Source organism: Chroicocephalus ridibundus, chromosome 8, assembly GCF_963924245.1.
Source record: "Chroicocephalus ridibundus chromosome 8, bChrRid1.1, whole genome shotgun sequence".
In the NCBI taxonomy this organism is placed as follows: domain Eukaryota; kingdom Metazoa; phylum Chordata; class Aves; order Charadriiformes; family Laridae; genus Chroicocephalus; species Chroicocephalus ridibundus.
Genome location: NC_086291.1, coordinates 50,672,869 through 50,686,271, shown reverse-complemented (window position 1 = coordinate 50,686,271; position 13,403 = coordinate 50,672,869). Strand labels below are relative to the sequence as shown.

The window sequence follows — 13,403 nt, the reverse complement described above, 5'->3', positions numbered from 1 at the left end:
GGCAAGGGACAGGAGGCACTGGCTCAGTGGGGGACTTTGCTCCCCAGATACTTACAGGCCTGAGATCAGATCCGTTTCAGCCCTCATGTACGGCCCTAGGTCCTGGGAATGGGAGATGCCACTAGCTCCATCTGCCAGGATCTGCCGGATCAGATCCTCATCTGGGGAAAGAGAGAGTGCAAACAACATTGGCAGGAGCACAGCACCCAGCACTGCACTGGGGGACGGTTCTGCACTGCTCGGGCTCAGCCACATTTATGGAACTGGGGAGGAGGAGGGCCAGGGTGAGGTCCTTCTCCATGGGACAGCCCTCCCCTCCTCCCTGTCTTCTAACTCCTGTCCCCAGCTTGGCTGTAGAGCCTGGCATGAAACTGCTAATCTAAGAGGCCAAGTCCTTCCCCTTCTTCATTCATTTACAGGCATTCAGAGACACACTGTGGCTTTGAAACCAGTGAAGAAGTGTTGGTGCTTAGACCGTTCAGGTCCCACGGGAACACATCTCTCTTTGCTCCTAGTCTGCTGGCGGTGTGGTGACCACTCACTTCAGACTGATCCCCATCAGGATTTCTGCTTTCCCCACACTGAAATGCCCATTAAGAAAATATGATTCCGCTCCTCTGCCCTTCACATTGAAGTCAGTGGTGATGGTGGCAGGCTCTGCTATCCTGCCTTCTTCAGAGCTAAGCCAGGGCTCCCAAGGACCAGATTGCTCCTCCTGCACTTCCCTGGGTTATTCAAACCCTGGTACAGAGCAATACTACTCACATACCCACCTGAGGCAGAGAAATATCGAGGCTGTCCCTGGTGAACACCAAGTGACAAGCTGTCCTCCTCAGTCGCCAGTGGGGCCTCGAGTCCAAGGTGGCGGCTGGCCCGGCCTCTCTTCAGCTTCTGGATGGTGTTGCCCATGATGGAGGGGTCGCTGAGGAGGTCTGGCCAGCTGAGCAGGGCCTCGCTGGAGGGCCACCGCACAAGGCTGAAGGAAAACAGAGGAATGGGTGCAATCAGGTATGCGTGGGGAATGGAATGCATAAGAAAAGCAACTGTGCTAGTACGTATGACTGTCTAGAAGGAAAACAGCCACGGGAGCACAGCCCCAGTCTACCAAAGCAGAAAACTACACTAAACTCCTACTTGCTCCATCCCCAAAAACCTACTTACCTTTTGGAGTCCTCCAAGAACAGATCTGTTTTGGTTTGCTCAGAGAAGGCCTGTGGAGGAACCAGAGGCATTTCAGGCACATGACACTGGTTGTGCCTGGTTAAAACAGCTCGTTGTTAACATCAGGGGTCACTAGAAACCTGGAGCTGGACCTGCTATTAGCCCTGGGTCCACACCTCCAGGAGTCTGCTCTCCTCCAGAGATCACACCCAGGCACGCTGGGAAGATCCATGCTCACAGACACAGAGCAGTAGCTGGAGACAGCTTGTGCTCAGTACCTGGGACTGGCCTGCGCAGAGCTGCAGGTGAGAAATGAAGGGCTGTGGCTCCCCCTGTCACTAGTATTTGCCAGAGGCACTTGAGTGCATCAGTTCTTGCACTGACAGCTGTGGATAGACACTGTGTCCATGCACAGGAGCACACAGATCCATGCAGCCTGTCCAGCTTTCGGGTGTAAAGCAGGTTACCTCTGCCCTGAGCCCAGGGAAGGTGGGGAAGGAGCTGTCAAGGATTGAGGAGTCCAGGTAGTTGTCGATTTCCAAGGACTGCTGGTCTGAGTGAGTCAGGGTGTGATTGATGGAGACCTGCAGAAGACGGGAAGGCTTGAGTAGAAAAGGGAGGGATGGAGGTAACAATGTCACAGTGGCTCAGAGCACTGCTGCTCAGTGGCTCCCGTCAGCTCCCTACTGTGCTGGGGAGCTCCATGCTTGTGCAGGGGCTGGGAACAGGCACAGGCACATCCTCCGCTGCCTCCCAGGCACCTTGGGCACCTGTATCCACATGTACCACAGCCCAGTGCCATCTAGGCTGCTCCATGTACAAGCTCCCAGGAAGCCACATGAGTTTGCAACTTCCTGCAAAGCAGGGAGTGCTTACAGGAACAAGAAATATCAGACACATTTGCTGCTCATTAGTCACTGAGCAGCTGGCTGCAGTACTTAATGGGGCTGCTAATTGTGTCTAACTAGTCATTAAATCCCCAGCTAATCCTTTCACAGCTGCCTAACCACAGTTCTGCTCAGACAGTTGAATTTGTACCCAGGGTAGGCATTTCATTAGCAATGCTCCACTGAGCATCTCTCAGGCTCCTGCCAATGCAGCAAAGGGTCATACCTTTAAATGGCATTTGGGTACCTATCACATACTGAAATCAAGAGGGGGTAAGTGCCTAAACAGCTTTTAAAATCTGCTCTTTTGGTCTCTGTCTCGGCAGTGTCAAAATCCAGGTAGCGATCTGTCCTTAAAAGGTCAGGGGCTGCTCCCAGCTCAAGAGGGAGACAGAGACTTGCTAAGGGCAGGGGTCTGGCCCTGGTGCAGGGCAGCACAGAGGTACAACCAGGTAAGTGCAGAGACCAGCTGGAAAAGTGATGTACGACAAAGGGCAGAATCTAACCTCAGAGGAGCAAACCTGATGGCATCACACCCATCTGGGCAGCCTGCAACTACTTCTCATTACCTTGCCACGAGCCATCCGGAAGAGAAATAAAATGACCAGGTAGAGAGGGTAGACCACCATGCTGGAGACCAAACCAACAGCCACTGTGTCCACGTTAACAGGGATCAGGTTGGAAACGGCCCCGTTGCTGGAGAGAATTGAAAAAGATCAAAGACCAGCGTTAGCAGGAGCGCTCAGGGCTGCTAGCTAAGCAAGGAGTGAGACAAAATTGCACAACCAAGCATTTCAGATGTGCAGAGAACAAAGTGGGCATGGGCAGCGCTAAGAAGACACAGCAAAATCAGGTAAGGGGGAAAGCTGATCAGATTGTCCTTGGTCATCTGCGTCCTGGTCCCAGATTCTTTGGAGCAGGAAGGGCAGACTCAGGGCCACAAGCAAGGCACCTATTCCCAGCAGACATAACGTCTGTCCTGCCCTATGCAAAGGGAAGCACAGGAGGGGCACTGAGGAGGTAAGGGACTGGCCAGAGCACCAAGGGACACAGCTCACCTGAGGTGTACATTCCCCACCACGCCGTACCACACAGCATTGGCACAGAGGAAGAGGAAGATGAGGAGGGAGCAGCAAGTGGCTCTCTGGACACGGGTGAAGCGGCTGCGAGGCGGGCGGTCCCACATGGACAGCCAGACATGCTTCTCAAAGAAACCTCGCTGCAACTCTGCTATGAAGATCCGGGAGAAGCTCCTCAGCTCTGTCTCACCTGAGCACAAAAAGAGAAGAGACTCTCAGGACCAGCTGCACCACAGAGGGGACCTGGCTGGGCCTGCCATGGTCCCTCCTTGCAGACTAATATTCAAGGAAGTATCCACACTGCATCTATATGGTCGCTCCTGCACAGCTGTGTCCTTGCCATGCCTTGTCCCCTAGCACATGGACCCAGCAGAGCACTTGGCTGCACAAGGCATCAAATGCAATGAGGAAGAGCCAGTGTGCAGGCTCTATGGTCCCTCTGCAGTCTGCTGCTGTGGAACCTTCCTCAACACAACAAGAACCTGCATGCTACTCGGCCATCCCAGCCCCACACCCCAGGGGCTGAGCACTCACTGGCAGCATAAACCTCCTTCTCCACCATGCCATCATTCTCTTCACTCTCCACCGACAGCCAGTCATTCACCAGGAAGAAGTAGCTCTTGCTGCTCTGCAGGTCCCGGACTATGACGTGCTGCAGGTACCAAGAGGGGCTGAGTCCTAAAAGTTAAGAAATGAGGAAATGTGTTTCATGGCAGACATTCCCTCTGTGGACTTGCAAAGCTGAGAGGGCAACACAAGAGCCCCTCAGTGGGACAGCAGCAGTTACCCTGTGACACTATCTTCATCGGTAGGAATTGCACAGTCCCCAAGAGAAATATCCATACACCTCCTAGGCTGTATGGACATTTACAGACACTGTCACAGCACATTGCATTGTATTTGTACAGGATTACAGCTGACCAGTCTGCAGACTTCCCCATGATGGAGACCCCACGTACCCTCTCCCCCCGACAACAAACTTCCCCCAGCCAATGGGTCACCATGGTCTCCCATCAGTGCCAGTCCAGACTGCAGGCTCAAGTACTTCTCTCCTGGCCCAGGCACCAGGCGGAGCAGAGCCTGGTTCTGACCTGGGATGTGTGATGGCTGCCTCAGGCCTGCACACCCGCTTACGTCTCACCTTTATTGTCATGCCAAATGCGGATGCGCCAGATGCTCCCCAGACTCCGCTCTGTTGCAATCTGAAACACGTCAAGGCTGTTGCGGTGGAAAGCGTTCTCTCCATCCAGATGTCTGTGACCACTTTTATTGTCCACACCATACAGGGCGATCCCCACATGAGCTGTAGTACCTGGCAGAGTTAATGGGGCTCAGTTAGGCAAGTCTACCCAAGGTTGGGCTGTTCCCCAGCTCTGCCTTCCTGCTAGTGACCTGGTACCAGATGCAATGGCCCTTCAGAAGGGCCACCTGGAGATTCGGAGGAAGGAATGCGCTCAACAGCCATCCCACACCCAGGGATAGTGTTACACACAGCCTGGAGGGCAGCTGCTCAGATTGGCCTGGTGCATGGACCTTGGCATGCTCATGGTTTTCCTCTTTGGAGGGGACTGAATCTGACATTCCTTGCCTTGCTAACACCCTCATGGGAGGAGATGTTTATTCTGGATGTTTTTTCCACCAAGTAGCTGAAAGACTTGTTTTCTTTGACTTCTCTCTGGTACCAATTGCCAGATGCTCCTTGGTCCACCTGCTCAACCTGGATGGTCCTTGGGGTGGCTTCAGGTGAAACCTGCTGCCAGTGAAACCAGTGGTTACACTAAGATTAATGGCAGCATGTTTCTGGCAGTGACACAGTGGCACTTCACCTCTGTCCTTGCTTCGAGCTTCCACATCCCAGCTGCCTGGATTTCCAAATCCAGGACGATGTTTCTGGCAGCTCTAGCTACAAACCCAGCCCCATATCAGAAAGCCAAGCTTTCTGCCTTCATGCTGCTGAGAAAGACTCAGACGGCAGAAAAAGTGATGGATGCTGGATGACAGCAAAATGGTCCACCTAAAGGGCCCACAACGCCTGGATGCTTCTGCAGGAGAGGGCCAGAAGTGAGGAACAATTGCTGCCTCTTGGCTGTTCCTGCAACCACAGCCCAGTCAGGGAAAGCAGGGTGGGGGTATTTCTATACTGGGTGGTTCCTTCCAGCAGCAGTTGCTTGTACCACCCCAACAGCAAGCACTGGGGTAGCATGCTCTTCTGCACAGCTCTTGCTTGACCTGCCCCATCAACACACAATAAAATCTGTGAATGCTGTGGGAAGCCCTGAACTCACTGTCTGATCAGTGCTGCTCCAAACACCAGGTCAGCTCTGGGCCCTGCAGGGGAACATTTGGTGCATGATGTGCTGAGGTGCGATCTCAGGAGAACTACGCAGATGTCTAGGAATCAAGCACAGGAGTAGACTATGGGCTAACCTGATCCTCTGCCCCAGCCAGTTTTCACCAGGATTTCGTATTTGTACAGCCCGTTCTTCCCGCAGAAGGGAATCACTCCCACTCGGTTAATGTCAATCATGTCCAGCTTGTGCACGATCAGTGCAGCCACTGAGTAGGTCACAAAACAGACGGCACACGTCAGCAGAACGATGTAGTTGAGACCTGGGCCTGGAGCCTAAGAGAAAAGAAGCATGTTGCGAGGCACTCTCCTTCCCCAGGAGGACCTCCCCCATTCCCCACGAGTCATGCTGTCTTCTTCCTGGCTATAATCACCGTTCACACACATGATTACCACATGCAAACAGAGAAAGACCTGTCCCTGCACAGACTGTGTGCTCACAGCCCTGTGGAGCGACTGCAGCAGCCGGATGAAGTTGCTGTAGCAGCTGCCGAGAGCTCTCTGCTCCCACTTACGTCACGCTGACAGCCAGAAAGAGCCTGAACACCCCTGGGAGGCAGGGAGCAGCTGGCAGGTGCAAGCTCGCTGGGATAAAACAGTGCTGGGTGACAGCTGGGAGGAGCATTTGGCATCTCACTAAGAGGTGAACACACTGTGAGGTGTCCCGAATAGGGAATAAAGCCATCTGCAAAAGTCTGCTTTTAGCAGCAGCAGCCAGGACTCATGATCAGAGGATACAGCCCCTCTGTGAGCTGTGCCCATCTGCAGCTCCCAAAGGCTCTCAGGTACTTGTGCTGGTCTGCCAGCTGGGCACGGGTCAGTCATAACCCAGCTTGAATGTGAAGCCAACGGGAGCCCGAGGCTTTCCTCCAGGTGACAACAATCTGTTCAGAGCGTGGCAACGCTGCACAGCCCCTACTTTGTTTTACTCACGGGAAAGATGAACTGGACAGAGTTTGGGGGGACAAACAGACTGGCCCCAAAGGCAGTGAGGTGCTGGGTTAAGCACACAGCCTGGTCTGGCCTGGTGTCTTCCAGCGGGATGATGCCTTCTGTCTTCCACCGTTTCTCCTGCTCGCTGAAGTACTGGCAGAGGGAGGTGTACAGCCCCAGAGTCACCTCCACTGGGGACCAGCTAAAATGGTTTGTGATGTTAAAGTAGTATTTCTGGATGGTGTCATCAGTTCTGGAAAAGGCAAAGAAAGCAAGGAGACATTATTAACGTGCTTGCTGAAGGGACACAAACCCTGTTCTGATGGATGTGTGCCCATGGAAAGCACCCTGCTAAAGGAACAGGTAAGCACACAATGAGGAGAAAAAGCCCAGCGAATGTGGTGTAATTTACACCATCCCTTGGTTGTACAGAAAGTCTGGGTTTCTACAAACCACCTGAATTCTTCTTTATCTTTCTATTAGTTCAGCACTTGGAGCATTATGTTGCACATCCTCTTCTCTGCGCTGGCAGCCTTGCACAGCCTTCCCACCCACCCTTCCCTGTGTCCCACTGACCCACACGACACTTCCATACCAACTCTATGATTCTTGGCTGGGAGCAGATTTGCTCATTAGGATGATCAGTCCCTCTTTGAGCATCCTGTTACCAAAAGCCATGGAAGCTGTTGTCAACTTACACAACAGTGGCTCTACTCTTGCCCCACCTATTCCCAAGCTGCCTATCTTTTCTTTTCATCCCTAGGAATGGCTCGTAAATAACACAAGGCATGAACTCACACACTCCTGGGCAAGGAAGCAAGTCAGCAACTGAAGTTGCAAGAATGACTGCTCTGATAAGAAGAAGAGAGCATTGCTGCAAAACCCAACAGCACAACAGCAGTGCTTAATGAGCCCTGGCACACTCCAAGCAGCAGCCAAGCAGGGTGGATGGGAGCCCACAAGTGAATCTGCTTTCCCCTCCAGTCACACGGTGGGAAGATGAGCTCTGAGGAGAGAGCTGCTTTTGTGAAGGTTACACCGCAGTTCAGGAACCAGGGTAACATGTGTGGTGCTTTGCTGCGGGAAATGGTTTCATGACCTGCATGGAGCAAGCCCTGAATCTGAAAAGGTCAGTGTGAGCCCCTTGGGGAAGAAGTCCTGGTAAAGATGGGCAGCTCTGGGGTTGCTAGTGCACAGAGGATGAAAGTCTGGACAAGTATCAGACAAACAAACTACAGCAGCTATCAGGCAAGTGAGCAAAGGGCAGCAGGGGGAGACATCACGAGGAGAGGCCCTGCGTGAGGGTCATGATACTCACAGGGAATGTGATTTACAGCTCTAGAAAGGGGACTCTCCCTCACCTAGATCAGAAAGGCAAATCATAGAGAGCTGAGCTGCTTTTGCACCAGCAGCAGATGTTTGGGAAAGAGGGAGTGCCAGGGTAGAAGAGGTGCCAACGCTGAGGTGTAGGAATGGCATCTTGCAGCTGCCTGCCCAGGAGAGCTTCCTCCTTCCAGGACAGAGCAGCACTGTGGGTAGCTACAACAGCACCAGCCCTTGCAAAGCAGCCTGGCAAGTCATGGTCAGGCCCTGAGCGTCCCTCACGCACATCCACGGGACAGCCCAGGAGTGACAGGGATTACAAGGGAGGCTTCTCTTACCTGGGTGAGGTGAAAAAGGTGTAGAGCTTGTGGTCACTTCCAGCCAGGGCATCCAGGCCAATTTTCTTAGAGGCACTGCAGTTGTGCTCATTGGGCTCTGGTTCATGATGGAGATAAGCCATGATGAATGGCTCAGGCTCGCTCGCAATGTAGTGATCTGTGTGGGGAGGGGGAGAAAGAAAAGAAAGTACTTTATAAACACCAGGGAGAGACTGACCACAAACCTGATGCCAGCAGTAGATGTCCAGGGAGGAGTATCAGGATCACAGAAAGTCAAGAGAGATGCTTTTCCAGACTGCACTCTCTCAGTCTGCAGTTCAGAGGATCCCTGAACAAGAGACTCTGGATACCATTGTACCTGACCAAGAGAGAGACAGGACAAACTCCCACCAGTGCTAATGTGGCTCAACAAAAGGGCTGGAAAAAGCAAAAGGCCTCTCAGTGCCAGAATCTCCACAAGCAAGGATTACACTGGGGACTGGACGATGCCCATGACAGCTGGAACCTCAACCATGCAGTGTGGAACTTGCTGGCTACACCTGACATCCCCTCCCACACACCAGTTACCTCTTGACATAGCTCTCCTTTGCTGCAACACCCAGCCCTCCTCTCCCACGGGAAGAAATAGCAAAGAGCATAAAGAGTTGGATGTGTCTGCACTACCGTTCAGGACTCTGTAAGTGAGCTGGAAGTGCAGTCCTGCTTCTCTGTTGTTGCTCTCCATAGTCACAATGAGGTTCACAGATGTTCTTGCCTCGATGACTTCAGTGCCAGCAGAGAGATTGTCTGCATCCGTGTTGTTTGACACCATTACGGTGATGGCTTTCTCTGAGTCCAGGCTCCCAATGGGGATCTGCACCCCGTTGTGTGTCTGAAACTCCATGGAGGCGACCTTTGTGGACACGGTGTAGTTGCTGATGTAACCAAAAGGGAAAGGATTGGAGTCTACTTGGAACATGACTTGAATGACATCCGTCAAGTTGGAAAGGGTGGTGTTGAAAGCCTGGGGAATGGAGAACTGGCAGTTTGGTGTGTTTTCGTAGCAAAGCAAGTTAAAGGGATCAGACCGCTTGCCTGTGGCCTTAATTTCTCCTCCCACCAGCTCAAGGGGCTCTTCATTCAGCACTCGAGACTTCATGAGGATGCGCATCAGGCTGGAAGACAGGTTGTAGGCTTTGGGAGCTAGCAGCAAATTGTGGGAATCAGACAGCAGTTCCTGGGGCTTAGATTCTTGTGAAACCGTATTAACAAGGTGAATTAGGTCACCTGCCAGGAGAGAAATAAAGGTGTAAGCAGATGAAGTGGTAAATAGCCTAGATAACATCTGACACCTTCCCAAAACAATCAGACAAGCCTTTCCTTACTGTCTTCTCACTGTAACTCTACCTGTGCACATGACCTCCCGCACTGGAAGTCCTCAGTAGCACATAGCTAAAAATAAAGCTGTTAGCAATTCCTGCAGGCTCTTGGCTAATCTACAAAGTTTGGCAGTAAATACTTAATCACAACAGGTTTTATTTTCCTCCTGTGAAATGACTAGATGACAGATTGGGAAACAGGGAAAGAATGGATAAATCAAACATACGTTACTAAGTTTTTGCACTACAAAGCACAGAACACTTCGAAATATATAACAAGGAGTGCAAAGAAGGTGCCTCTGCTTCCTCCCAGAGCAACCAGGTGGGAATTTCTGCACAGTGTTCGTGGGTGCCCCAGTGAAGTTCGGCACGCTCCTCAGATGGCAACCAGGAAGGCAAGCATCTGGAAATCATAGCTGTTACTCGTTGTTTACTAAAAAGACAATTCCCTGAAGTATTAGTGAGTTTATTAATAACTGTCATATTTAAACGTCTGCAGAGACAGCTGCCAATGACAGGACAACCTTGGAAAAAGTGCGGGGAGAAGAAAGTACTGGGGTGCCACACTCTAATTGTCAGATGGAATCTCCCTAGCAGCTTGAAAAGGCATGAACCAAGCCCCTAACGGTACAGGAGAAAGCCTGCAATGCTTCCCTCAGTCTACTTCTGCCGAGGACCCTACACAGGGAGACCTGTGCCCTCAGCAGTGCCCCGTCAAATGTCACCTGTTCCTGCAGGAACAAAACTGACCTGTGATGTTGAGGATGTTGTCGGCGATACCAGTCGGTGTCACAGTGCCTTGGGTCGTTTCCCCTTGCAGAATGGTCATCATGGTCTCCAGCTTGTTCAAGGTCCTTGTCAGGCATGACTTGCAAACCAACTCCTTGCTCACCACCTGCAAAGGGGAACACAGTCTCATACAGTAGGAACGTCCCCAGGGAAAGACGAAAGTAGCTGTGGGCAAGTTCAGCTGGCTCCGTTCTGCAAAGACCTAAGCACATTTGTTCAAACACCATTTGCACGCTGAAAGTCACCTCTGCTCTTTCCATCCCCAGGGAGGTGACTGCAGAGACCATGGCTGCTCTGCTCACACTGAGAGATGCCAGAAGTTGTTGGTATCTTCACGACTCTTCCATCCACCTCCCCTGATGTTACAATCTGACAGCGTACATGCAGGCATGCCGGGAGTCTAATGGAGGATGCATTAGGGTTGGAAAGAGCATTAAAGGGCAGCATATTCATGTTCCCTGGAGTTCACTTGTAAGGACCAAGCATGTCTTCTGCTGTTGCATCTCATGAGTACCCCTTGGGGACCACACACTATTCCTACAGAAATCAACCAGAAGGAGCTGGATAGGATTCCTCCATCCACTCCGCTATCTTCACTGGGAGCAAGATTTAGCCCTAACTGAATCCATTTCAATGTCCAAATACTCCTGAAAGCTGTGGGAGGGATCCTGCCACTCAGGCATGATGGATGTCCCTCCCTCTGCTCCCAGATGTGTCCAAGAAACAGAATGTTCTAGCCATGGCCTGGAGCTCCCCGCACTCATGAGGGCTGGATGGGAGGGACTGAGGCAACACATGGAAGCTGTTACCACAACCCAGTTCCTAGCTCTTATTCATCTTTCTTCTTTTAATCATCATAGGATTCAGACATGATTCACCATATGTTTTGGTGAAGAATCAAAACAGCATCTGCAGGTCTAGAATTCCCCCTTTTCTGCTTTTATTTGTAAGCTATGAAAAGCGAGGACATACTGTGTAAATCAGAGTCCACAAGGCACAGTCAGGTATTAAGGAGGTGGGGAATAAAAAGGGTTATGGGGAGGAACCACCCAAGGAACTACTGCTTAGGAAGGAGAATCTACTAAGACGACTGAGATTCTTTTTTTCCCCTCCAGGAGAAATTCATTCTGATTTGTCCTCTCCCCTGTAGGTAAAATCCAAAAAGTATCAGCACTGATTGACACTTCTACAGGAAAGGAAATGTGTGAACTCCGCGCTAGTCTCAACCACTTGGGAATTTCTAGATTACTGTTTTTCTAAGCTTTTCATTCCAATCCAGAGCACAAACTAATCCTGGAATGTCAGCTTTTCCCGTGGAACAAAAATTCTATTTCTAGACCTAAGCTTCCACAGCAAGATCAACTTGCAAGGCAAGAGCATGTGGGAGAGACAGAAAGAAACCAATCCAGCATCAGAAGGGGATGTGCCGAACCCCAAATCCCTGACTAAAGATGAACAGAAAGAAGTGATTTTTGAGGTTTGCACACTCTGAAGCAGAGAAAGAAGCAGCAGAAGAAGGACTCTGTGGGTGGGATGCAGTAGTCTGTCCATCATTTCAACGACAGCCTCTTCCTGCTGAGCGAGGCTGCTGACCTGGCTGGGCAGGCGATGCGTGGACAAGGCTGGGGTACCCGACTCCAGTCGCAAAAGCAAAGATTTGGGAAGGGGGGAAGGAAGAGCATGCCAGAGCAGACTGGCTGACCACCAAACCCCAAGCGCATTATATAACTGGGCTCTCTTCCCTTTGCCCATCTGACAAAACACATAAAGCCACTCCTAAATCCACCAGGCAGCAGCCCCAGCACCAGGGAGCTGAAACTGAGAGCTGGCCGGGGAACACAGCGCTTCCAATCAGCAGGGAAGCAGAGCAGTGTTTCTAATCCTGTATGGTAGAAATAAGGCTGGAAGGAACGTCAGTCCTTGGCGCTGTCCCCTGGCTCAAGGCAGGTCCAGCTCTACTTGTGTTACTCCTGATGGGAGTCCAGCCTGTCCTTGGAGATTCTGCGACTCCCCCAGCAATTTATTCCAGTGCTTCTCCAGTCTGTCGAGGCCTGTCCTACAGTATCCATCTGCAAGTGAAGGAACTTACTTGCTAACAAGCTGCCACACCAGGGCTAGTACCAGAAAAGCAGCGTAGAATTCTTAGGTGCTGTCTTCCAGCACATGAACACACCATCTTATCCACGCCTGCTAGATCAGTGGCATGGTGAGAGGCAGAGCTGACAACACTTAACAACATCACCACAGAAACCCCAATGATGTCAACAAGTGATACCTGTTCTCCCTGGGTGGTATGTGTGTGGGGAGACAGAGATGGGGAAGCAGAACAAGAATTGAAGAGGATCTAAGCTGCACCTGGAAGAGCAGGAGGCTGGAGATGGATGGGGAACATACCGTGCACTGCGCCAAGGCAGCTGAGATTTGCTGGATATCGTCAACTGTGTTCACCTTCAATGAGTTCAGGATTTCTGTGATATTATTGCGAGTCCAGGTCCGGAGTTCAAATTCATTCCCAGTCTCAGGTTCCAGAAGCACGGACCGCTCATACTGGGGGTGATAAAATCAGGTAGAGTGAGGAAAAGTATCAAGCTGTTTCAGAGGATGACGAGCTGTGCTGAAGTCACCTCTTCCCTGCACTCTGTATCTCCCTGCCTGTGCTTTTCCCCAGAGGGTGACCTAATGAGCTGGTTTTTCAGTAGAACTTCCTCAATTTCACTTGTGCTCTCCAAGCAATTATCTTAACAGCCTTGCACTTGACAGCTAAGTAGTGCATCAATGTGCAGTCCTTATCCAGCTAAGCACAGTGCCTGTGCTCAGGGGGATTGCCCCTGCCTGGCTTACAGGCGTGCAGGAGGCTCTTATGGGGGAGGAAAGCATGAGTATAGACGGAAATTCCTGCCCTGCCTACAGGGATGCACCTGGAGGGACCGGACCCTACTTTAGGTAGGCATGAAAGTGAATGCTGCCAGGAGGATGGTGCTCCTACACTGTGGATTAAGAGCCTTTGTATGCAGGCAGAAGATCTTTCTGCAGCACTAGCTCAGCAGTCAGAACAAGGAGGTCTTAGCACCCAGAGCATCACCTGTGCAGCTACAGGGAGTTTCCAGCCCTGCTGAGATGGAGTAGGGTGGCTGGTTTAGGGGAAGCATGAAGGAGCTGGGGAGGTTTCTGTTTCTAAATTCAGCGTT

General features: G+C 51.5%; 1 protein-coding gene across 3 annotated transcripts in view; it reads right to left on the bottom strand.

Moving 5' to 3' along the window:
• The window catches only part of PKD1 (polycystin 1, transient receptor potential channel interacting), a 98,898-nt gene that overhangs the window by 14,251 nt on the left and 71,244 nt on the right, over positions 1-13,403 (bottom strand). For all 3 annotated transcript variants that reach the window (XM_063342881.1, XM_063342882.1, XM_063342883.1), the window contains exons 21-34: positions 12,610-12,762; positions 10,177-10,321; positions 8,732-9,334; positions 8,069-8,225; positions 6,408-6,660; positions 5,555-5,750; positions 4,269-4,439; positions 3,662-3,805; positions 3,107-3,317; positions 2,618-2,744; positions 1,629-1,745; positions 1,162-1,211; positions 774-976; positions 56-161 (exon numbers count right to left, since the gene is read on the bottom strand). In XM_063342881.1, the coding sequence (XP_063198951.1) occupies positions 56-161; positions 774-976; positions 1,162-1,211; positions 1,629-1,745; positions 2,618-2,744; positions 3,107-3,317; positions 3,662-3,805; positions 4,269-4,439; positions 5,555-5,750; positions 6,408-6,660; positions 8,069-8,225; positions 8,732-9,334; positions 10,177-10,321; positions 12,610-12,762 (2,636 nt within the window). The remainder of the gene's footprint in view (positions 1-55; positions 162-773; positions 977-1,161; positions 1,212-1,628; positions 1,746-2,617; positions 2,745-3,106; positions 3,318-3,661; positions 3,806-4,268; positions 4,440-5,554; positions 5,751-6,407; positions 6,661-8,068; positions 8,226-8,731; positions 9,335-10,176; positions 10,322-12,609; positions 12,763-13,403) is intronic.